We start from the raw sequence: 24,790 nt of genomic DNA on the forward strand, positions 1-24,790 counted from the left end.
TCAAACATGTCGCCAAGCTGAGGCAGCGATATTTAACACAAATGATTATTAAATTTCATAAACTCTTACGTAAAAAATAAAATGATTTACACAAAATAAAGGAAGCACTTCCACAGAGAACCCGGTAAATGTAAACATCGCCAACTTTGGCGATAATAGTTTAAATCTGGTAACCCAGCAGATTTATCCTATTCACTTGTTTGAAGTTTGCAACCATTCCTCTTGCGTTCATTTTGTTGAATTATCACTGTCGTTATTCGCATTTGCAGATTTTCGTAGATAGATGCCGGTTCTCGGTTCGGGATGAAAGGAAGAAAATACGGTGGTGAATGCTAATTTGTAACATGGCCGTTTACATTGTGTTCTTAATTATTAACAGCTCTAAGAACTATGAGGTTTCCAACCTCTAAAATAATTTGTTTCCGTAGGCCGCAAAAATGTGCATGTGCATTTTAAATAACTAAGTAATGCTTTTATTTTTATTATTGTTTATTGTCATCTAAAATTATGAGAATAAATCAATTTTTATAGTGTAAAATTTTAAAAGGTAATATATTGTTAATGTTTTTCTAACAATAACCTTTCAGAGGATGGCAGGTGTGACATAAATAGATGATTAAATTGAAATAAAAAATATTATTGATTATCTAAGATGACAGAATAGTTTGATGTATCACCATAGTCATCAAAATTAGCAAACCACTGCTGGTGTAAGGAATATATTGTTTTCTGTGTTAAATGGAATTTAAGACAATTTTTTTTCGCTTATCACATTTAACCGGTTAATTTCAGTATATTAATACTAATTTATATTTATTAAATGAATTTTTATTTCCGTTATAAATGCTTATATATTGTCTTATGCTTAATATATTCTTTTCTCTGCTAACTTGAATTTAATACAAATTTATTATCGTATATCACGTTTAACCGGTTAGTTTTACATCTACATGCTTATTATCTGTGAATTTTTACTACCATATGCTTAATATATTGTTTTGTCTGCTAACTTGAATTTACATGCAGTAAAAAACACGTTTACAGAATATAACGTTTACGGCTCGGCTCATCGTCGCTAAACCGCTAGCTTGGCGAGTAAAAATGCAACGGCGCCAACGGGTTCTCTGCGGATGAAAACCAAAAATAAATATTTCTAAAAAAGTATTTCATAACAAAAAAAAAAAAAAAAAAAAAAAAAAATACAATTTTGCAGGTTAAAGGAATTTTAGAAATGCGAGAAATATTCATATTTGAAACTTAATTGCAAGTCACTATGAAGTTTTTAATGTACAAAATAACTTTCAAGTATAGTTTTAACTTATGCTGTTTTTCAAGATAAACATAGCGGAATCGAAATAAATATTAAAAGAATAAAACAAGTATTTAGTGATGATAAGAAAAATGATAGTAAATAAAGGTTCAACTGTTCAACTGAAATCTGGTTTAATTATATTCTTTTAATCATGCAGAAATTCTAGACAGTAGGGTAAAAAATAATTAAACTTACTTGTCTTATGAACAACTTACTCGGAGTGGCTCTAATCAATTTTCGTATTTAAACCGCTCAAAGCATATGTAAACAAAACATCACTGTTGCCATAATAATTTTACATTATCATGAACATATTAAATTATTAGTCCAAAGAGGCTTTGTCCCTAAAGGACGATTGTTTTCGTTTTGCAATTCTGCGTTGAATGAATATAAATGTCCGTTTCACTTTTCAAAATGTTGCCACCAAATATTAGAGTATATATTATATTTGAAGAAATTAAAACATGAAAAATTCGAGTGGCTCCTAAACACTATACCATCTGGGGGAAAAATCTTTTTATTATAAATTAATTTTAATATAAAAGTTATTTTAACATATGTGCATTTAAGAAAAAAGAGCAGTGAAAATTTCCCAAAATCGCAAGCAGATAAATTTTGGCAGCATAGTTTTGTCAAAAATTGCGCGATTTGGCAACACTGCGTTGCAACTTGATTCGCTGTTTGTAGCTGCGCCAAAGAACTAACTTTTAAAATCGTGTATTTAACAGCTTTTGACACTAACATATTTTCTGAAGCAGGGCAGAATTCGAAAGGTAAATCCTCTTGAAAAACCAACAAAGATGTCTTGTAGAATATAATACAGTATTATCAATTAATTACATAACTGCTTTTCTCTTACTTGAAGCAGAACTTTATTAATCTTGTGAGATATTTAGTCCAAGGCAGTTTAATTATAATATTGTTTTTGAAACTTTTAATATTAGGTATATTTATATTGTAATAGATGAGTAAGAATTAAGGATACAGTGGATATTTAGCTGAGGTATGCTAATCAGCCTAAATGCTACTATTTATCCTGTGATCCGTTCCATTTTATTTCTCGCTTCCTGTTAAATAGTCTTAAAATTTGTTTTAATTAAAAATAAATAAAAGTTGATTGATAGAAGCTTTCCATAATGTGAAACAACCTTTCCATGAATACGTTTCTTCCCATAATGTTATGCAACTGCAACTTTAAAATATTAGATTATGTTAATTAAAATTTGGGTAAAATCCTAGGAGAGCCCTTGGCGACAAACTGGGAAAGTGCAGAATCTCTGCGTGTTTCTCAAAATTGCCAACTTGAAAATGGCAAGTAAAAAAATTGCACAAACTTGGTATCCATGTACACATCGACCTATTTTCATTTAAAAAAACATCCCAATATTGCACAAACTTGGCACTGCACACTCTCTTGACTTTGTCCATGTACACATCGATATGCGCCATATAAATATGTTATATATGGCGCATATTGTATAATATATGTTATCAAATGTGGACTTTAAATAAAATTTTTAGAGTCCACATTAATAACATTGCAACAGCAAAAATTGCAAATATGGTGCAAGTTAGATCATTTTTAAATGCATATATTTATATTAATTGCACTAATTGTATATGTTTATTATATGAATATTTTAAATGTCTGTTTTATCATTCAATATTAATATATTTATGAACATTTCTGTTTTGATTGTTCTGTTCAATGTATCTTTGATTTTAATTTCACTTTTAAATTTTAGCACCATAATTTTATCAAAGTCTTCTGAAATTTAGTCACAATTTCACTCAATCAAATCTAACAGTGTAGTTCACAGATGCAGCATAAAAACTATGTCAAATAACAGTCACTAAGGTGTATGGATTAGGTTTTTCATGCCATCTGTTTTGTTTATTTCATGCTTATGACTGCATAAGAAGACTTACATGAAACAAATGTGTCACAAGCAGTGACACTGAGATGTTGTTTCACATAAAACTGAGAAGTACAGCACTAATTAGCACTGTAATTGTTAAAGAAAGTATCCTAGCTTTTAAAAAGCTTTGTTGCATGTAATGTGAACTTAATTACTTTATCATTTTAAGAATAAGAAGGGTTTGTGTGTTTATTTAATTCATAATGCAAAGCATGCAAGGGGTGGCTGAAAAAGTCATGCTTTCGTGAATAATTTCTAGGGCAATTAGGCTCATATTTACATCACTTAAGGAAAATCATGAAAATGTCACAAAATTCACAAAACACATGCGAAAAAAAATAACCTGCACAGCCAGCTCATTTTTCAGGATTTGAGCCGAGATTTAATTACCACTATTCAGCCCTCTGAATTACTCGTAAGACTAAATATGTAATATGTAATATCATGTAATAAAAAGTTAACTGTGTGTTGTGTGGCAGGATTGCTTTCTCAAGTATCAAGGTAGGAAATACTATTCTTTTCTAAATCTATTCTTTTTTTTTTTAAGTGTTTGGTCACAGTATTATTCATTACATGTACTTTCCATAATTCATATAGAATACTAATATTTCTACAAGTGTTTTTTTTTTTTTTTTTTTTTTTTTTTTTTTTTTTTTTTTTAAGTGTTTTGCTTGTTGATATTCTCAAAATTGTATCTGATAATTAGTATAGTAATAGGTATAAATACAATAGACGTATATAATCAATCAGGAGTGGCCACAACTGCATATTTACATTATTCTAAAATAGGTGAAGTAGGTTTCAGGCAACAAGAAATGTGGATTCCAAACAATCATTCAGTGACAATGTTAGTTCAATAAGAGCTATGTGCCTGTAATAAATTACTGAATGCATGACTTTTAATACATCCATTTTACATAAACAGTTTTTCAGTATTATTTTTTTTTTAATTTACTAGCGGTACAACACTAATATATGCCCTAATTTCACCAAATGTGGCGATATGTGTTCTACGCTGGTTTTTGGCGCGATTGCGTGTTCTATGGCAACCCTGTTGACGTTGAAAAATCTTTCGCTGGAGCTCGTTGATTCGCCTCTGTGTCTGAGAAGATGGGAGGGAAACATAAAATGGTAGTTGTTGAATTGGAAGTTCGGCAAAAGGAAATATCATTGTGGCTATCCTGTTGAGGGGTAGTGGGTATTTCGAAGTGTGGAAAGAGGGTCTGGGAGGTTATTTTTAATGGCAGTGCATGATAGAAGTAGGGATTTGTGATTTTATTTATTTGTGAACAATAGTATAAATTTTCTGGATAGTGTGTCTGGCTGTCATGTAAATACGATAGTGATCACGTGGCGGCATGTTAAAGGCGGTATGAAATTTATATTTCTGCTATTCGAAAACGCATTAATTCATGGTAAGTGCATTTTATTTTATCCTTGTTCTTATTTTGTAGAATGCTATGTTCATTGGTTCTTTAGTATGAATTTCTGTCGTTATTGTTGTTTTTTTAAATTGTTTGAAATTTATTTTAGTTTATTTTATTGTTTAGTGTCTAGACTGTGCAATTCGTAGATGTTTTTTAAAGTTGAAACAGAACGCTGTGTGCATGGTATTATTTGAAATTTATTGTTGTTACGTTATTTTATTAAAGCGAGGAGTGCGTAGATCGTAGATTCCTTCCTTGCCTAAATTGTGCAATTCGTAGAATTTTTTTTAAGTTTAAACAGGATGCTGTGTACATGGTATTCTTTGAAATTTATTGTTGTTATGTTAATTTATTAAAGCGAGGTCTGCGTAGTTTGTAGATTCGTTCGTTGCCTACATTGTGCAATTCGTAGATTTTTTTTAAGTTAAAACATGTCGCTGTGTACATGGATTCTTGTCAAATATTTTTGGTTAGAAACTTTACGTTTTTGCTATCTAAATTTTTTGTTTCAGATTTTTAGCTAAATTGTGTGTTCAAAACGTAGTTTTTGCATGTGCGAAAACCGCGTTTTTGGAGACATTTTAGGCTAAAAGTTCAAAATGTAGACAAAAAATTTAGATAGTAATATAGCAGCGTGAAGTTTCTCACCAAAAATATTTGGCGACTTGAGGGCGCATATCAGAGTAGTTCCTTACTTGCAAAACAATTTAAAGCATTTTATGTTGAAACAACTGCCTGTCTTTCATAGTATATTTGACAGTACCAATAATCTTCAGGAGTACTGAAATTCTATTCGGTAGCATTGTTAATAAAACTAGAAAATTGTACATTTTATTACTTTTGAAGAGTCATTTGCACTTGGATTCATTACACAAGTAGTGGTTTGCTAATTTTGATGACTTTGGGGATCCATAAAACTATTCTGTCATTTTAGAGAATCAGTAATACTTTTTATTTCAATTTAATCATCTAATTGTGTGTCACACCTGAAATCTTCTCAAATGTTATTGTTGGAAAAGCTTTAACAATATATTATCTGGTTAAAGTTTTAGGACATAAATACTGTTTTTCTCGTTATTTTAGATGACCATAACCAATAATAAAAGCATTAATTAATTATTTTAAATGCATATTTTGGCGGCCTATGAAGTCAAAATATTTTATTGGTTGGAAACCTCATTCTGCTTGCTTAATGCTACGTTAACAGCCGTGTTACCAATTATCATTAACCCCCCTCCCGCCATATTTTCTTCTACGAACTAGCATCTGTCACCGAAAACTTCCTTAATTATATGAAAGTATTTCCATCTATTTTGGAAAAGTTCATAAAATATAACGTGAAAATACGAAAAAATAATTATAAATAAGTGAAGAATAATTTAAATCCGCAAATGCGAACAACGAGGGTGATAATTCAACAAAATGAATGTTAGAGGAATGGCTGCAACCTTCATACAAGCGAATAGGTTGAATCCGCCGGATTACCAGGTTTGAACTATTATCGCCAAAGTTCCCGATGTTTACATTTGCTTGGTTCTTTGCAGAAGTGTTTCGAAATTCTAATTAGATGTAAACAAATTTCATTTAATAATAATTGAATGCCCCGGAAAGCTTCAAACTTCTTTTTTATTTATTTATTTTTTTTTTTAAATTAATCTTTGGATTATGGCAACTTGGCAATTTTTTGGCAAAAATTTGGCAACCAACCCTGCTACAGCAACCTGCTAGTTTTGTTTTCACGAAGTAAAGGCATTTTTTTTTTTTTTTTTTTTACTCAACATTTTTTCCAACAATCTGCTAGCCGAATTACGCTTATACTAGAACTTTTATGGAACAAAAATGCTTGGAACTACTCTGATATGCGCCCTCAAGTCGCCAAATTTCTCGCCCTTCACGCTGCCATATTACTATCTAAATTTGTTGTCTACATTTTGAACTTTTAGCCTAAAATGTCTCCAAAAACGCGGTTTTCGCACATGCAAAAACTACGTTTTGAACACACAATTTAGCTAAAAATCTGAAACAAAAAATTTAGATAGCAAAAACGTAAAGTTTCTAACCAAAAATATTTGACAAGAATCCATGTACACAGCGACATGTTTTAACTTAAAAAAAATCTACGAATTGCACAATGTAGGCAACGAACGAATCTACAAACTACGCAGACCTCGCTTTAATAAATTAACATAACAACAATAAATTTCAAAGAATACCATGTACACAGCATCCTGTTTAAACTTAAAAAAAATTCTACGAATTGCACAATTTAGGCAAGGAAGGAATCTACGATCTACGCACTCCTCGCTTTAATAAAATAACATAACAACAATAAATTTCAAATAATACCATGTACACAGAGTTCTGTTTCAACTTTAAAAAACATCTACGAATTGTACAGTCTAGACACTAAACAACAAAATAAACTAAAATAAATTTCAAACAATTTAAAAAAACAACGATAACGACAGTAATTCATACTAAAGTACCAATGAACATAACATTCTACAAAATAAGAACAAGGATAAAATAAAATGCACTTACCATGAATTAATGCGTTTTCGAATAGCAGAAATATAAATTTCATACCGCCTTTAACATGCCGCCACGTAATCACTATCGTATTTACATGACAGCCAGACACACTATCCAGAAAATTTATACTATGGTTCACAAATAAATAAAATCACAAATCCCTACTTCTATTATGCAGTGCCATTAAAAATAATCTCCCAGACCGTCTTTCCACACTTCCAAATACCCACTACCCCTCAACAGGATAGCCACAATCATATTTCCTTTTGCCGAACTTCAATTCAACAACTACCATTTTATCTTTCCCTCCCATCTTCTCAGACACAGAGGCGAACCAACGAGCTCCAGCGAAAGATTTTTCAACGTCAACAGGGTTGCCATAGAACACGAAATCGCGCCAAAAACCATCGCAGAACACATATCGCCACATTTGGTGAAATTAGGGCGTATGTTAGAGTTGTACCAAATGCTTAATCATGACGAAGATTAGGTGCGAAATTGGGAGAAAGTGCAGAATCGCAAACTGCTTGCCGCGTTTTTAAGAATTGCACATACACGGTATCATCCATGTGCGCGTCAACCAACTTTCACTTAAAAAAGCATCCCAGAATTGCACAAAAATGGCATTGCGCACACTCTTGACTTTATCCATGTAGACTACTAAAGTCCTAGCTAGTAACTTTTATCGCTGTTATGTCGTAGAGCAAAAACAATTTTATTTTGCACCTGACTGCCACTGGCTCCGACATAGCAATTTGAATACTCTACATCTAAAATTTGAAACATCATTCCAGAATTTTAAATGTTTATTTAATAGAATTCTATTCATATATTTGCAAGTTATACACTATAAATACAATAAACAAAATTTGAACTTATCTGCGCCAGCGTGAATAAGCCTGGCATAATATTCTGAACTCGACGCAACTTTAGCAGGAAAAATACCGCTAATTCAAACACAAGGTTTCATCCTTTCCAATGCAGCTAATTTTCTAAATATATTTTACTAATATCCGTAGCGGGACAGCGGATTCCATTTCATTCACCCAAAACTCAAATGTTATAACGTAATAGTATCGCAAAAGATGCAAAAAACATCGACTCAAAATCAAAATATTAAAATCTATAGAATATCATCCGCTGTTGCCATTCCAGCACTGCCAAGTTTTTCTTCCTGCAGCTGTTGCCAGACTTATTCTCGTTGTATGTGAGAGGTACAACAATCGCCTTACCAAAATGTCGCCAAACTACCTGTTACTATATTTCAAAGATTAGCCTTTTTTTTTTACTAGTACATAAAAGATCTAACATTGTGGTTCTCAACCTATTTTGCCCTATTCCACCCCTTTCGTCATTGCTAGAAGATCATTCTCATCATGCCCTTCCTTTTCAGTACTTGAAAAATGCATATGTATATTTATTTAGATTTCTTAACTTGCTTTATAAATTAAACAACAAAAAGTACAGAAAATGTTGATGTACAACCAGGATTTGAATAAAAATAGTTTTTTATATTCATAAACCACAGCTCCCAACTGTGGTTTTTCTTCTGGTCTCCTGGTATATTACCAAATCTCCCAGTTTTCAGTTTTTAGCCTTTATTAAGGAACATTTTTCCCAGAAATGAATAAATTTCATTGAATGAATTAAACTTAAATTGTGCTAATTCGATCTTTTCACCTTTAGTGATTTTCAGAATAATTTTTCTTATTAAATTTTATTATACTTGAATTGTATTTTTTATTAATTTTATTAAACATCATCTGATCTGAATTATCTTAATCTAATGGAGATATTTGTAGATGTTTACATCAGGGTTCAAGCTCTGTTTAATCAATTAATATTTACTTCTAATTTAATTTTATTTCGATCTACAGTACATTACCAAGTTTATCCGGATTTAAAGTACTTTGATCAGTAAAAGCTTTCATTCACTACTTGAAAATTTCTCAATTCATACTCTATTTCGATTTTATTTTTGCCATCAGTTCGTACTCTATTTTGATTTGGTGTTTAATGTGTGAGCTACAGTTGAACACTTTTTTATAAAATCTTCATTATTTTTCTGTAGATGACAAAAAAATATTTCAATTCAGAAAAACTGTAAATTTCAACATTACACTGATCGATACATTATGTAAGTATAATCAGACATCAAGCTGGTCTTTACCGTACGGTATCCCTTGGTTTCTGGAAACATCAGAAAGTAGTATTGGTTGTTCGTGAAATCTAAAAACCCCAATGTTGGTAACCGTAATGTTGATAATGTTGGCAAAACTTGCCTTGGAGAATTTTTTTTTTTTTTTTTTTTTTTTTTTTTTTTTTTTTTAATCGTTAAGAAGTCGTTTTTCTGCGAATATCACCAAATGTGTTGTGATAAATTGAGATTTTGGCTATTTTTTGTAATAGTATTACTTCAGTATGGACCGGGATTTTTTTATACTTACCATTCTTTTCAATTGATGTGTTCAGTTGCACGTGCATTAGTGTTGTATTTTGATGTGGGTACCATCATTTGAATATGTCTGAGGTAAGTAAGAGGATGAATGTTGATGGTTTGGGTTCTATTATGTGTATTTATCCACCATTAACAGCAGATAGCCGAAACAACCAAAAATTTAATTGAATTGCTTACATGGAAGATGGAGAAGATGGTGGTGGGAAGCTTGAAAGTATGCTCATGATAAAAAGGTATGTTAAAAAATTGACGTTTCATTTATTTATTCGTCTCCGTATGTTAATTTTTGTTAAAAGATTTGTTGTTTAATGTTAGGAAATATGCATTTTCGGTTATTTGTTCATCTCTGTGAGTTAACGCAGCGGCAAATTTTTTCTGGTCAACATGATAGTTTTAACTTTAAGTGAAAATAGGTCGATGTGTTCATGGACAAAGTTAAGGCAGTGTGAAATGCCTGGTTTGTGCAATTCTCTGATTTTTTTTTTTTTTTTTTTTTTTCCAAAGTTAAAATAGGTTGATGTGTACATGGACACCGAGTTTGTGTAAGTCTTTGACTTCTTGTTTTGGTTTTGTGTAGTGGGGGGAAAGATCGGCACCATCTTGAAATTGGTGTAGATCTGTGGTGATGGCGATAAGGAGCGCGCCTTGCGCCCTCCGATAAGTGTGGCAACCCTAGAGGAGAAGTTTCTTACGAGTAGCGAGCAGAGCGAAAGAGGCAGGCTGTCGGGCAGTGTGCGCGAAGTTCCTAAATAAAGCTTAATTTTTATTGTGCACTATGTCTTGTTAATATTTATATTAATGCAGTAAGAACATAATCTGTGATATGGAATTCGAGGATTGGTGGTAAAACATAACAGGAAATCACCATAGATCCTTCCTGACGAAGATCTTGGCGTCAAAAAAGAAATGATTCGCCAAGGGGTACTGTAGAGTAAATTTTAACCCAGAGCCATTTAAAAATTTAGCCATTTGAGCATGTTGCATATTTTTTTGTTAGTAGCATTTCAAGGGTGTTCCCCAAGACATGACTTTCCTAGTAACTTTCTGTATCTCCACTTGTAAGTTCAAGTGTTTTTCTAAAAATTGTTAATGGCTTTGTCGAGACTCTGCTGCTGTTGGTACAGGACTGGAATTTCATCTTCCAACTCACTTTCATTTTCACTGATTCCTTTGTTTTCCCTGATAACTTGGATGATCTCTGCATCACTCTTTTCACAGCCTGATATTTTTTTGGCAGGTCTCATCATGCATTTCTTCATCGCCACCCTTGTCTTCTGGCACATCTCGAGAGTTTCCAGGAATTTGCTTTGGATGAAAGCTGACTTTTTTAAAGCAATTTGAAATCAATTGGGAGTTACTTCATCCCATGCATTTAAAATAACATGCATAGCATCTAAAAGAGAAATCGACTTAACAGCTTCTCTAGAAGAACAAACTGTGTCAGCCATATCAATTTCATGGTACTTTTCTGTTATCAGGACCAGATTGAGAGATGTATGTATGAATGTGTTCATGTATGTATATATGTATGTATTTGTCTATACACACATACACATGTATGTATATATATGTATGTGTGTATACACATATTGTGCATACATACATAAATCTGGATTGGATAACAGAAGAGTACCAATTTCATTAATAACATTTTAAACCACTTCCTTCCTGTAATGGGTCTTCAATGCTTATATAACATCCTGATCAGAATGAAAATTGTAATAGGAGGAAGGAAAACTAATTTTATATTCTTCAGTGAGAGATCATATGGATGGGCAGTGCAGTTATCTGACAAGTGTACCACTTTTTCTTACTGAAGTTCTTTTTCCCACTTCATAAGTAAATCTCTAAAAATCCTTCTTGTCATCCAAGCATTTTTATTGCTATAATAGGCACCCTTCGGACAACGAGATTTTCTACTTGCACCGATGACTAATGGAGTCTTAATTTTTCTGTCTGTATTACACGTTAATAACATAGTAACACATTGTTTCATATCTCGCTGATGACTCACTTTTTAATATTAAAATGTGCTAAGGTAGGGCTTAAAAAATATATTTCTATTTCAGGCAAAAAAAAATTTGCTGATTTGTTGGCACTGTTCCTATTTCCAAGTAAAATAACATCCAAAACATAAAAAATTTATAAACTCAATAAACTGCATTTTAAATCAAAATAAAACAAGGAAATAACATGAAAATAGAAATACATGATGTCTAATATGTACAGTAACAAAAAGGAAATATCGACTTACTTATTTAGAAATTTCTGTGTCTAGTAGCGCATAGAATTCCTTAACATCCCAAAGAATCTGTATACTGCTGTCGCCATATAAATTCACAAAAGTGAAAATAAAAAATATCCTCTGTACTGCCGGAGGCTTTCAGATATTAATTAAGGCTAATTGAGTGTATGAGATAGGATTCAGTTTCCCTCATTCCTTCCTTAGCAGGTAGACTTAGCTTTGCTATAATTAAAATGAAAAACCAGATATTGTTTAGCTTTTTAATTCATTTAATTCTTTAAAAAAGTACTTTTCTTTCTGTATATTTTCAGCATTAAACAGTGATTTTTGTTGCTCTGATTTTTTTTTTCTCTCTGAGGAATCCTTTTTTTTTTTTTTTTAATTTGATAGAATGGCTGATTTAACAGAAATTTTGGATTTTTGGCCTGGAATTGAGTTTAATGAAGATTGGACAAGTGAAGATGATCCTCATGACAACAACGATGAAGAAGTTCCTCCAAATAGGTATGTTTTAGCTGAGCCAGGAAGATTTCTAGTACATCTTATACATATATGTATTAGCGGGCTGCAGCCAAAGCAAAATTTCTAAGTTCTATGTTCAGCTGAAGAAAAGTGTATAAAAACATTTCAATGTGATAAAAATTACAGTCAAAAGTCGTTAATTCGCACACCCATAATCCAGAATGATCTATAATCCGGACCTCAAAGCTTCAAACTTTCTGCGCATGCGTCAGGTTGACGTAAGGCCTTTACGGCTGAGAATATGCTTGTGCGCATGCGCAAAATACGTTTACGAGTGCACGTTTAATGTATAACGGACGGTATAAGCTAAGCTAAAATTATTTAATTATCTATTTCAGTTAATGTTGCAGATTGCGTTGTTCCTCAATCTTCGAATTGGATCCGGCTTATTATTTTTTGCAGACTGTTAGAGCAAATTTATAAAAGTAAGCTTGAACTTTCGATTATGTCAAATAGAATTTCTGATATATATTTATTAATATGTAAATGATCTACAAAGCGAAAGTATGTTTCGAAGTTCATTAAACAAAAAGTGGAATTGCTACAAAAACTGGATAAAGGCATATCCTTTGTTTATCTAAACTTTAATGTTTGTTTATCTAAACTTTGTTTATCTTTAACGCTGCGGCGCCACGCAATGAATTGGAAGTTGATCTGTCAGCACTATCCTTATCTTCAGGGCAGATGTTTTTATTTTATTTGGCTTATAATTCCTTATTAAATGTAGTATTTCATCTCGATGTACTCCATCTTTGATATGATTTAAATCAAATTCCTCGTCATTATAATTCGCTTCCGACAGCGAAGAAAGTGACAGAGGTTATTGAAAACAAAAAAATTTCAATTGATAAATTTGTCGGTATTCTCGACACAGCAATTATAGGACTTGAACAGCGGAACTTTGTAACTGAACAAGAAATTATGTCTGTTTAAAGAATTAAAGAGAATGTATTATCACATAAAAAATGAAGCAACTTAAACAACTTACATTGAAAGAAATGTTTAATGAAGTAAACAAATAAATATTAAGCTTTTTTTTTTTTTTTTTTTTTTTTTGTAAATTTTGATACCCTTTAGATCATAATTGTTCTTTATTTCATAAATTACGGTTTCATATTTTTAATTTTATAATTTCTGCATGCCATCTTACCAGATTTAAACTGATGATCTATATTCCGGAAAAATCGATAATCTGGAATCGCCAAAGTCCCGACGAGTCCGGATTAACGACTTTTGACTGTATTTCAGTCTCTCCAAGCAACAACCAAATGGTAAATATTTTTTGGGGGGCCAAAACTTTTGACACTTTAAGTTAATACATAGTATATACGTATGACATCATGATTTAAATTTAATGTAATGTAACAACTTTTTCTCAATATCAAAATAATTAATGTGGCAATAACATATCATGTCAATTATCCTAACCCAGAACAAAAAAGTTGCTTAGCAGCTGCTATTTATTTTAAATGTTGATATTAACGAAACATTTTTGACATGCTGTTATGTCACATGCAATATTCTGCTTTCTTCAATGTCAGAATTAATTCTTCAATGCCTTATATAATAATAATGTGTTTAATGTTTGGCATAAAACTTTAAAATCTGTTTTATTTCGAAAAGTATGGCCACTGCTCGCTTTCAAATCATTAAAATCATAGAGTTTGTTAATAAAAAATTTGCATCTCCAGCATGCGAGATTGTTAGCATTTGGAAAAATGAAAGTGAAAATTAGCATTTTCAGAGTTTTTAATTAATATCTTGGCTATTAAAGTCGTACGAAGATGAGAATGGTCAAAATGGCTTCTCACGAATTTTTGGAATCCAACAGTACTTTTTACAAAATTCAACTCCCTGTCATTCTGGAGGAGATAATGTTATAAGCAAATAAAAATAGACATATTTTAATAATATGGATAAGATAAAAAAGTATGTAATTCAAAATTATAATTTAAATTATCAGTAACCCCTTAATTCCTCATTTTTAATTTGGGCATTTCGTCTCTATATTCCAAAAATAGTAATAATTATTTCTGGACTGCATTATTTATAGATCAGTCCATAACGTATGACTCGCATAAAGCTGATGATGTTGCTTATTCAGAACTTATTGCGTATTTTCCCTCTGTATTCCAAAAACAGTGACAATTATTTCTGGACTGCATAATGGTTCATGGATTAATTTCTGGACATGAGACTTTTAGATCCGATTTGATAAACTTGAGAGCTGAGAAGAGTCTTTCCACACTAACTTGAGTAGGAAGAAGACTGTTACTGTTAGGACTACTTCTTTTAACTTTTCAGGATAGATTTTTATAAGTTCCAAAAGAGGTGTCTTGCAAGCGCAGTCATATTTCTCTATTTCTTGAAAGGCCTTGTAGAAATCTTGTTTTTTCATTTTTATATTTAAAGGCTCTTGGTTCTTTATTTTCATTCGCTTTGCCTTAGCCTTTTCAATATTATCCAAAAGTATTTCTCAAAATCTAATTAATCAATGCAATAAATAAGTATCTATATAAACAAATCATATGTGAACAAAATAACTAGAAAAATCTAAGTTACAAAGTTATGGTCTCTCATTCTGTGCATTGTGGAAAAGAACTGTCACACCCCGAAATAGGTACTAGTAGCCCCAGCACTCGTCAACCTGTCGAGAACTGTTGTCCCAGTGAGATTTGCCAATGTAACTGATAAGGCAAGAGTTGTTAGGAAAGATGAAGTGGTTGTAGAATGTACTCCAGTGATCAGCATTAAATGGAACAGTAACTCTCCAGAATCCGCATCTTCAGAGAACATGACATTGGAGTTACTGTAGAATGTAAAATTAAGCGATGAACAGAGGAGTACTGCCGACCATGTCATTCAAGAATTTCAAGATATCTTCTGATGTGGGTCGAACCAATTTGACACAGCATAGAATTGATATCAGGGATCATCCACAAATCAAGCAACATCCAAGACGTCTACCAATTGCTGAATAGGAAGAGGTAAGAGCACTTTTAAAGGACATGCAAGAAAGCGAATTCATTGAGCCTTCAGTAAGTGCATGAGCATCTCCCATCGTCCTCATCAGAAAGAAAGATGGTTCAACCAGATTTTGTGTTGACTATCTCCAGTTAAACGAAGTTGCGAAGAAATACAGCTGCCTTCTTCCTAGAATTGATGATATTCTTGGACACCGCTTGGATTATGTAATGCGTTAGCGACATTCAAATGCCTCATGGAGACTGTGCTGAGAGGTCTTTCATGTGATGCTTGTCTGATATACCTGGATGATCATCATCGTCGGGAAGAGTTTTGAAGAACATTTAGAAAATCTTAGAAAGGTATTTCAGAAAGTGAAGGAAGCCTGTCTAAAGTTGAGTCCCGCCAAATGCAAATTATTCAAACTAGAAATGACTTACTTTGGACGTGTCATCTCTGCCGAAAGTGTGAGTACGGATCCAGAAAATGTTTCAGCAGTTGAAGGTTAGAGACACCCCGAAAATGTGCATCAGCTGAGAAGTTTCCTGGGTCTTTGCATCTACTATAGGAGATTTGTGAAGGACTATTCGTATATCGCAAGACCGCTTCACAAGCTGACAGACAGCAAGCAAAAGTTTCCGGGGACAAAAAAATGTGAGGATACATTTAACAACCTGAAGGAGGTTCTAACATCTGTTCCAATCCTAACACATATTCTCAGCTCAACAAACCATTTATTCGCAACACAAATGCAAGCAATGAAAGTATCGGTACTGTTTTGTCCCAAGAAATTAACAGCCGAAAACATTTTGGGACCTAATAGAGCAAGTAGTTATCTAAACAGGAGAATAATTACTGTGTGACCAGGAAAGAGTTGCTTGCCATAGTTAAGGCCATAAGACATTTCCATTATTGTCTCTGCAGCAGAAAATTCCTGCTCCACATGGGATCATGCATCATTGGCCTGGCTTTTAAATTTCATTAATTTTTTTTTTTTAAATACTAGTAACTGAATACCAAACAGCATGGTAAGTCCAAGTCTTCCAGATCATCACATTCATCCTCTTGGTTTACAGTCTGTTTATCTAAGGATATAATTTCAGCTTCTTTGAACCTTGCTATTATTGACAATGTTTTTACCGATTTCCACGCACTTCCTACCCACTTTGCAACTTCTTCATAAGATGCTCTACACATTTTATCGCTTTTGGTATACGTATGCAATCCTTCACTCATCCAACACTCCCACCGCTTTCGGACTTCAGCTTTGAAGGATTTATTACCTGATAAATCTAACTGTTGTAAGATTTTTGTCAAACCATCAGGAATTATTGCTTCAGTCGTAGACAATTTTTGACATCTGGTTTTCACTGACTCAAGTAAATGAGCACCCATGGAATCCATTATCAATAACCCTTTTGGTTGGAAAAAAGATCCCATACGACACTGCCAAACTTTTTGTAGCCGCTCATGCATGATTGTTTCGAACATTCAGCCGTTCTCGTTTGCACAAATAATTACGTCATTAGGAAAATCTCTCTTCGGAATAGTCTTTTGTTTAAAAATGATCATCGGCTTTAGCTTGTCACCGTTTGTGGCACATTCTAACACACATGTAAATGACGTTATTTCATGCCCCGTCGTAAGCACAGATACGGTTTTTGCACCAGTTTCATCAACACTTCTGTTTGCAGGAGAGTTGAAAGCTAACGGCGTTTCATCCATCTGTGACCGAAGAAGTTTTTTTTTGTCAATAATATCTGTCACATATTTTTAGAAAAGATGCCTTTTTATCCTGCCAGTCCATTGGTAATTGTTGCCCGACTGTTGTTCTAGTAGGCACAGAAATATTTTTTCTTTTCATAAATCTGCTACACCTCCTTTGAAATCATTATATTCATTCGTTTTGCTATAAATTTTGCTTGTAAGCGAATTTTTACAGCTTTTACATTCCCTTTCCTCGTTGCTCCTTTTTCCAGTTTTCAAGGTCGTCCTCTAGATTCGGCCACTTTACAGTATCACTTCTTACGCTCGTTTCTGTTGTGGCATATTTTAAAGTTCTTTTTCAGTCTTCCAACGTCGAATACAACTCTCATCAACTTCAAACTCTCGAGCTGTTGCTCGATTTCCAATTTGCTCAGCACGTGAAATTACATTAAGCTTAAAACCAGCAGTATAGCTTCTGTGCCGTTTAGGTGACATTTTCACAAATTTTCCACTCTCTTCTTACTTAAAAACTATCCAACAAGTACTTGTACCCAAACTGATGGGATCTGTATCTGGCAGAATGCCAAGAAAAATTGATTCATGCTGAAGGGGAAATATGTCAGAGTTCATTATTGCAAGGCCAGGTGGAGTTGTATCCACCTTTGAAAAAAATTGCAGAAAAGGCAGGGGTGGGGAGAGGATGGGTACTGGAAGATTCATCGAATGGCAGAGGAGAGAGACTATTCAAACTGATGAGATGGTTGATTTGAAAGGGGGAAGAATGTTATTTTTCTGAGATCTTATTTAGGGTGAATAAGGCATGTAGATCCGTTCAAGGGAAAGAAGGTAAACAAAATAACGTTCGCAAAAATCAACTGAGTGGTCTTTTGTGTGGGAACAGCACCAGTCTATGCACAATGACAAGGCCATCCAAACTATGTACAATGACCATCATAGGAAATATTTTATATTTAGTACACCTAAACGCCGCATGGGTAGAAATGCCGCACACGCTGAAAATTTAAGTTTTAAACACGTAAACGCTGCAGCGTTTCTTCCGGAAATTACGGTACTTAAAAATAAAATATCGAAAAAATACTGAATGATGTAGGAAGGAAATCTAAGATTTTCTTATTTATGCTCAGACTTTTTGATGATGTGAGATTTGAATGAGCTTCAGAGAATGATATAACATTAAGCATAACCATAAATTGCTTTAAAAAGCAAGATTTGTATTGCGGCTGAATGCAATCATATCTATCCAGGATTTTGGAGAAGGTGCTGATGAAGTGTAAAATAAAATTTCACACACCTACCAGTTGCCTAGTTACATCTCTTGAGGTTGCTTTTTGTATAAATATTTGTTAGTGTTATAATATTTATGCTGCTGCAGAGTTTTATTAAGACTGCAAGGGTTTGTTTTTGATGTAGATGTCAGTGTATGGGTAGGGAAGTTAGAGAAGCTTTCTATACCAGAAACATATTGTAGATGACTGTGAGATTTGAAAATGCTGAGAAATACACCATAGTGGATAAAATTAATGTCAACACAAAATGTGAAAATTTTTTCCATTTCTGGAATTTTTGTATCTAAACACAGGACCTGTTTAGCAGATAAAGCAATAGACGCTTTATGTAAAAATTGTCAGCAACTGAAAAACATAACTTGTTATATATTTGTAATATAACTACTGATTGAATAAATGTAAAATATAATAATATTTTCTGTTTCTGTATTCTACGATTTTTTGTGCACTTCACCCTTTCCTATTATTTTTAAGCATATTTCTCTGTAAATGTTAGGAATGTCTTAAGCAGAGTTTGTCCAAAAATTTGGACGCTTGCCTTATGCTATGGCGTATTTTTATCCATACAGCTTGACAAGTGTTATTATCGCATGAAGAATAAGATTAATTTATCTTTCACCTGATCTCACTGTTACTCAGTTTTTAAAGGGCTGCAAGAAAGTAAAGCATAAAATCTTTGTTTTAAATTTATTTAACCTGCTATCATTTAAAAAGTTATCAACATTTGAAGCATTGCTGTTATATTATTACTGTTACTATGTTTCTAGTGCTATGTATTATTACATACATCAGTGCAGACTTGTTTAGTTTTTAACTGAAGCAATTTGTTAAAAGCATGAGATTCTTGAGAAATAAATTACTAATTCAGGGTTTTCTAAATCTTGAGAAGGCAAAAGTTTTGAGAAAACACAATTGTATATAAAGCAATTTGCCTTTTAATTTGAATTATTTAACATTCTAGAAATAGAGTTGATGAGAATTTGATCTTATTTAAAAATGTAACTGGTATTTAAACTTAAATGCCTAATAATTTATTCTTCACAGCCTTGTCAAAATCATGATTAATTATATAGAAGAATATCTGCTTAAATGGATATAAAATATGGCAATTTATTATGCATAAATGGGAGTTGTAAAGTTAGTTTATTGTAGTACTTGCTTGAATTTTTTGATTTCATACATTACGTGAAAAATTGTTAAGTGGACGAAATCTTTACATTTTGCTGTTTGAACACTGCTATTAGATTTTAATATATGACTTTATAATAAATCCAGATTTTTCTAATAGCCATTATAAATGTGTTTAACATGTTTCTATAGAATCAAAAGAACAGAATTTGGGATATTTATTTTCTTGTGGAAAACATATGATGTCTTGAAATATGTTTGATTGCGGGAATAATTCAGAATTTTGTGTAATGTAATTTGACTTAAGCTAGAACTGAAACACATTAACCACTTGCGCTAAAAAGACATGCCACGCATGTCGAGATGCTTTTGTCTCAAACCGCATGCGACATGAACACCACATCGATAGGCATTTATCGCAAAAGTGAAAATAACGTGGTGCACATGTCGCCTAACAACGAGATTGTTTATTTCTCGAGTTACAGCTCTGGATTGCACTCGCAGATGCAAAGCGGCGTAAATGAGACACTTTACCGCTTGTTATATTGTAGTGCATGTCACCGCAACTGTGGAGTTTCGTCGTAGCGCAAATGGTTAAATTGAAGTAAAGTGATAGGATCTTGAATATATTTAGATAGGATCTTGAATATATATTTAGATGTTGCCATGATTACTGGAGAAGCTAGAGGAGACAATAAGTTGCTTTGAGAGATCTGTTTTAAAGTAACAGAGTCTAATTTATCTTTGATATATGACTTAATTTAGGGTATAAAGACTGATAATACAGAAGAAAAGGAAATACACCTGTAAATTAATCATTTTAATAAGTGTTATAATAACGCACAACTAACAAGGTGAAGCTGCAGCATAGTTAATACCGGACTGCTGTATTTTAAGTGTTTCCTTTTAAATCTCATATTTTTAAATTAAACATTTCCATTCAAAAACCATTTATAAGTGGATTACTTATTCCGCATTACATGATGCATTGCTTAATACTATGCATTTCTGTGATGCATTACTTGATAATCAAATTTTAGTACTTTGTTACAGCGGCTTCGATCATGTTTAGTGATTTTAGATTTGTGCCGAGATTTCAACTATAATTTCTCCATGCTCATGAAATGTGAATGTAAAAATAAACAACAGATTATATATTACAAAAATACTCATAAGCATGTTTTTTAAAAATCTTTGTTATTATTATTTTCTCTCATGTAATTATTCCAGTAAACTGCAGCTCCTGTTCAGCTGTTCAACTGCAGCACTTATTGAGCTGTCACCCATATTAAGTTGTTTGTTATACAGTTTCATGGACATCAGCTCCTCTGCCCAAGAATTCCTAAATCTAATAGCAGTGACAAATAATATTCTGGAACTACTGAACAAATTTTCAATGTGGAGGCCCTTCTTCTTTTTGCAATTTTTAACATTGCATCTCCAAATGGTTTCATCGTTAACATAAAATTTCATGTTGTGGCCATTTTTGCATACTCGTTTATCAGGTAAAAAACCTCTTTCTTGAAAAATAATATGGCATCTTCCTCATTACTTGGTAAATTAAAGAATGTTAATGTGATATTCACAAAAAAAAAAAAAAAAAAATGCAATGGATGTATTTTAAAATAAACAGTGTGAATTCAAAAACCTCATCAGAAAGGAATAATGTAAGAACAGGCTGCAAGAGCAAAAATGCAGCATGGTGCATTTTTGCTCTTGCAGCTAATAATATACGATTACGTGGCGAGGTATAAAAACATGCACCCAAAGCTGATATATGATCGTTTTGTGAAGTGTCAGAACTTGTAGCCAGATTCTGGCAAGAAATCTTAGTTGATTGGCGATTCAATCTCGGGGGTCGCTATATCGAAGAAGTACCCAAATTTCTTTAGTTTAGTATATGACTTTGAACTTCAAAGTGAGACACTAAGCAAAAATATTATAAAGGGCGGATGAATTTTGCCTAGAATCTTACATTTATTTTTTTGCAGTGTCATTTTTCCAATTTAATGCACTTGCCTTGTTTATTAAAATGCTTGTCATTGTAGATACTACTTCCTACTGTACCATCAATATTTGTGTCTTAAATCAATGATTAAAGTGAAGTAGTGACTTACTTTTGATATACTAAATTGACTTCTATGCTAATTTTAAATGCAAGACTATTTTTAGCATTTTATAATTTATAGGATGTTTATTCTTTCCTGAGAACCATATAGTATTTCATGATGATACTAATGAATGAGAGAATTTTTTTGGGAGGGGAGTTGATATTTCATTTAATTTCAAGCATTATAGATTTCCCTAGCATGTTTTTAAGTAATATAATTGCTAAACTCTGATTGGTAGTTAATGCAAGTTTGAATGCTTTAGGTAATTGTTGATGAATAAATATATTTCAAGGTTGAGTTTTAGATTCGTAAGTGGGATATTTTATAGTATGTTCAGTTTCTTTTTTTTTTTTTTTTTTTTTTTTTTTTCCCCTCATTTAATATGATGTTATATTATTATTTTTTTTAAATCAAAACTTGTTTGATATAAAGCTTGTTTGCATGCTGTGTATTTTTCATTATGATTTATATGTTACATGTTTACTCTTTCTAGAAACTGTCTGCTCCAATATCATCTACAGAAGTGTGAAACTTTTTACAATTGTTTATTAAGAATTTCTATCATTTGCCACTTATGTTGCATGTGTAGTAAATTTGTAAAAGTTTCTTTTCCCTGCTGCTTGCATGTGTCATCTGCATTATGCTATTATGATTTTTTCTTAATTTATTTTTTAAAGGAAGAAATGATATATTCCAACTTTCATCATTTGTTGTTATTGTTGCTGGATTTTTCTTTAGTTCTATATAATACACATGAAAAATATTTGCATAATTTTTGCTTTGTATTACTTTCTATTCTGCATCAAGATTAGTCGGAGATTTGCAACTATTTATGCTTAATCTAATATATAGTATTCCCTCGCTAACCTGATAATTAGTGCATTATCAAATTTTTTGTAGTTTATCAAAGATATTTTTTGGGGGGTTGGGGGGGTTACATTCACAAAGTTGCAGTGCAAAAAAACACAGTGAGAATTATTTGTTGTTTTATACACAAATTGAAGTTTTGATTTTTATTAACTATAGGTATTAATAGGAAACTACATATTGTAACACAAGCCTTTTAATAAAAATGATATTGCAAGATAATTACATTAATTGACAGAGAAATGTCTGTTGTACATACCCTTTCACATTAAAAAAAAAGTTTTAAGCTAATGGCATTTCAGTATTATTATAGTTATTTTCTTTCTAAGTATAATATGATTTGAAAAACCTAATAACATCTATTTCAACAGTCATTGCAGGAATCTAACTCAAATTTAGGTCTTGAGTGGTGAAAGTGCTACTTGTTGAAGAGTATGATTATTATGGTATCTATCGTGACTTGTCGATGAACTTTGTAAATCAAAATGGAGGTATGTGATGCAAGAATTGTAGTTAAAATTTTTTAGAATTTTCAAATACCTTATATTGCATTTAATTTTTTCATACCTTATTTTTTAAAAGGAATAAGTATCTTAAGTTGACACAATTTGGCTGTTGTGTGCCTGTTACTTTTTTCCCTTCTATCTGATCTAAAGTAGCCCTGAAGTCTGGGACTCAAATGAGATTGGCATTATAAATGATGGAAGGATTTTGTTATGTTGCTGCTGTTCCCATTTCTGTTTGTACTGTTTCTTTTTACTGATACTCTGCTAAAAATTTCAAACAAGATTCAAGGTGATGGCCATGCTACTGATACTCTGCAATGAGTAATGCTTTCTTCCAGTCACCAATACCCAGCATTTGGTTTTGTTTCTTGTGTAAACACACACACATATATAAATGTACATGCATGTGCACTCACATACACAACACACAAATTAATATAAAACTTGACAAAAGCAAATTGCAAGAATGACTTTGAGAATTATTATCTTGTGCATTTGCTGCTAAAATTGACGTACATTACTTTAAAATGTTAAATTATTACCACGTATGCAAATTTTTTTGAACTAATAAATTACATGATTAAAATAAATGAAAATTAAAAATTAATATGTTGATTTTTTTCACTGCCAGACCTGAACATTGTCAGGAGGTAGGTAGATATAACACCTATACAATCATCATACCTGGCCTATTAGATATGTTTCTGTTAATCCCAAATTGGCTGAGGCTTTAAAATGTAATATTTACCATTTTTAAAAACCATTTTTATGTCTGAAAATTTAAAGACTCTATCCCTACATATATGGCCAGCCAGAGAAGCATATATACAATAGTATAAACTACATTCAAAATGAAAATTCAAAGCATCAGAAAATTTCGGTTGGGTCGTATGCATAAAAATGGCAAAGTGGGCAAAAGCAACACTTTTTACAGGAAAACTATAAACACAGTAAATATATAAGTGGTAAATGCAGTCATAAAATTAAGTATAAAAAATCTGGAATTCAATAAACATTAACACTTTCACTGCTGGTCATGTGAGGTTATGTTGATAGTTAATGCTGTGTGATAGAAATAGATTGTACCCATATGCCAACTTTATGAGAAATATGATTTAAAAGAGGTAACAAAAGATTATTATGTCTACCATATTGATTGCTAAGCCTTTAAGCATAGAATTTTATGACTGCACACCAGTGTGTGATTGGCACTAAAGGTAAATTTATTTTTGCAATGCTGCATGAACCCTGGCACAAGGTATTTAAAAATGAATCAAAATTAGTAACAATAATATGCATTATTTTTGAATGAAACTATGCCACAAACAAATATATATATATATATATATTATAAATAAATATGTTATAAGACAGTTACAATGATATTCCTACAAACTAATTTCTGAATGTTATTCGTGTATGGTCTTTGCATGAAATGGAACTTTGTCTTCATTCCAAACTACATACATTGACAACTAGTTTCTAACCTTCACTCCATGCCAGTACTAGCACATATTTTCAAAACTTAATGCTGATCGGCAGCAAATTTGTTAATCAATATTTCAGTCTAATTACAAAAATCATATGAATCAATTAAAACTTACTCAAGCAGTAGGTAGTTCTAAATGAATGTTGGAAAGAATGTGGATGGGAAAATTATCTGAACTCAGAGCAGCCTTTAATCTCGCCAAATAATATTAATGAAATAGTTGCTATAAAAACTTAAATTAAAAATTAAGAAAAAGAAAAATAGAACAGACTAACAGCTCTTTGTGTTATTTTGGC

The 24,790-nt window shown here is 32.1% G+C and overlaps 1 protein-coding gene and 1 long non-coding RNA gene across 19 annotated transcripts in view; one reads left to right on the top strand and one right to left on the bottom strand.

Moving 5' to 3' along the window:
• Nucleotides 1–1,711, bottom strand: part of LOC118187489 (uncharacterized) — a 43,973-nt gene extending 42,262 nt beyond the window's left edge. For 3 of the 6 annotated variants that reach the window (XR_015038663.1, XR_015038661.1, XR_015038662.1), the window contains exon 1: nt 1,508–1,710. This is a non-coding gene — a long non-coding RNA (uncharacterized LOC118187489). Of the gene's footprint in view, nt 1–1,507 lie in introns of all 6 variants that reach the window. The other 3 variants (XR_015038666.1, XR_015038665.1, XR_015038664.1) reach the window with 3 other exon arrangements.
• LOC146993030 (uncharacterized) overlaps nt 1–24,790 on the top strand; it is a 54,504-nt gene that overhangs the window by 3,928 nt on the left and 25,786 nt on the right. For 3 of the 13 annotated variants that reach the window (XR_015038650.1, XR_015038652.1, XR_015038651.1), the window contains exons 1-3: nt 9,523–9,881; nt 12,284–12,397; nt 22,871–22,990. Coding sequence is in view for 7 of the 13 variants with exons in the window: in XM_085808024.1 (XP_085664150.1) it covers nt 9,826–9,881; nt 12,284–12,397; nt 22,126–22,444 (489 nt within the window). In the remaining 6 variants the exon portion in view is untranslated. The other 10 variants (XM_085808026.1, XM_085808027.1, XR_015038653.1 and 7 more) reach the window with 10 other exon arrangements.

This window comes from Stegodyphus dumicola, chromosome X1, assembly GCF_044657685.1.
Source record: "Stegodyphus dumicola isolate Sdum_Otavi_A_Nest chromosome X1, ASM4465768v1".
Classification (NCBI taxonomy): domain Eukaryota; kingdom Metazoa; phylum Arthropoda; class Arachnida; order Araneae; family Eresidae; genus Stegodyphus; species Stegodyphus dumicola.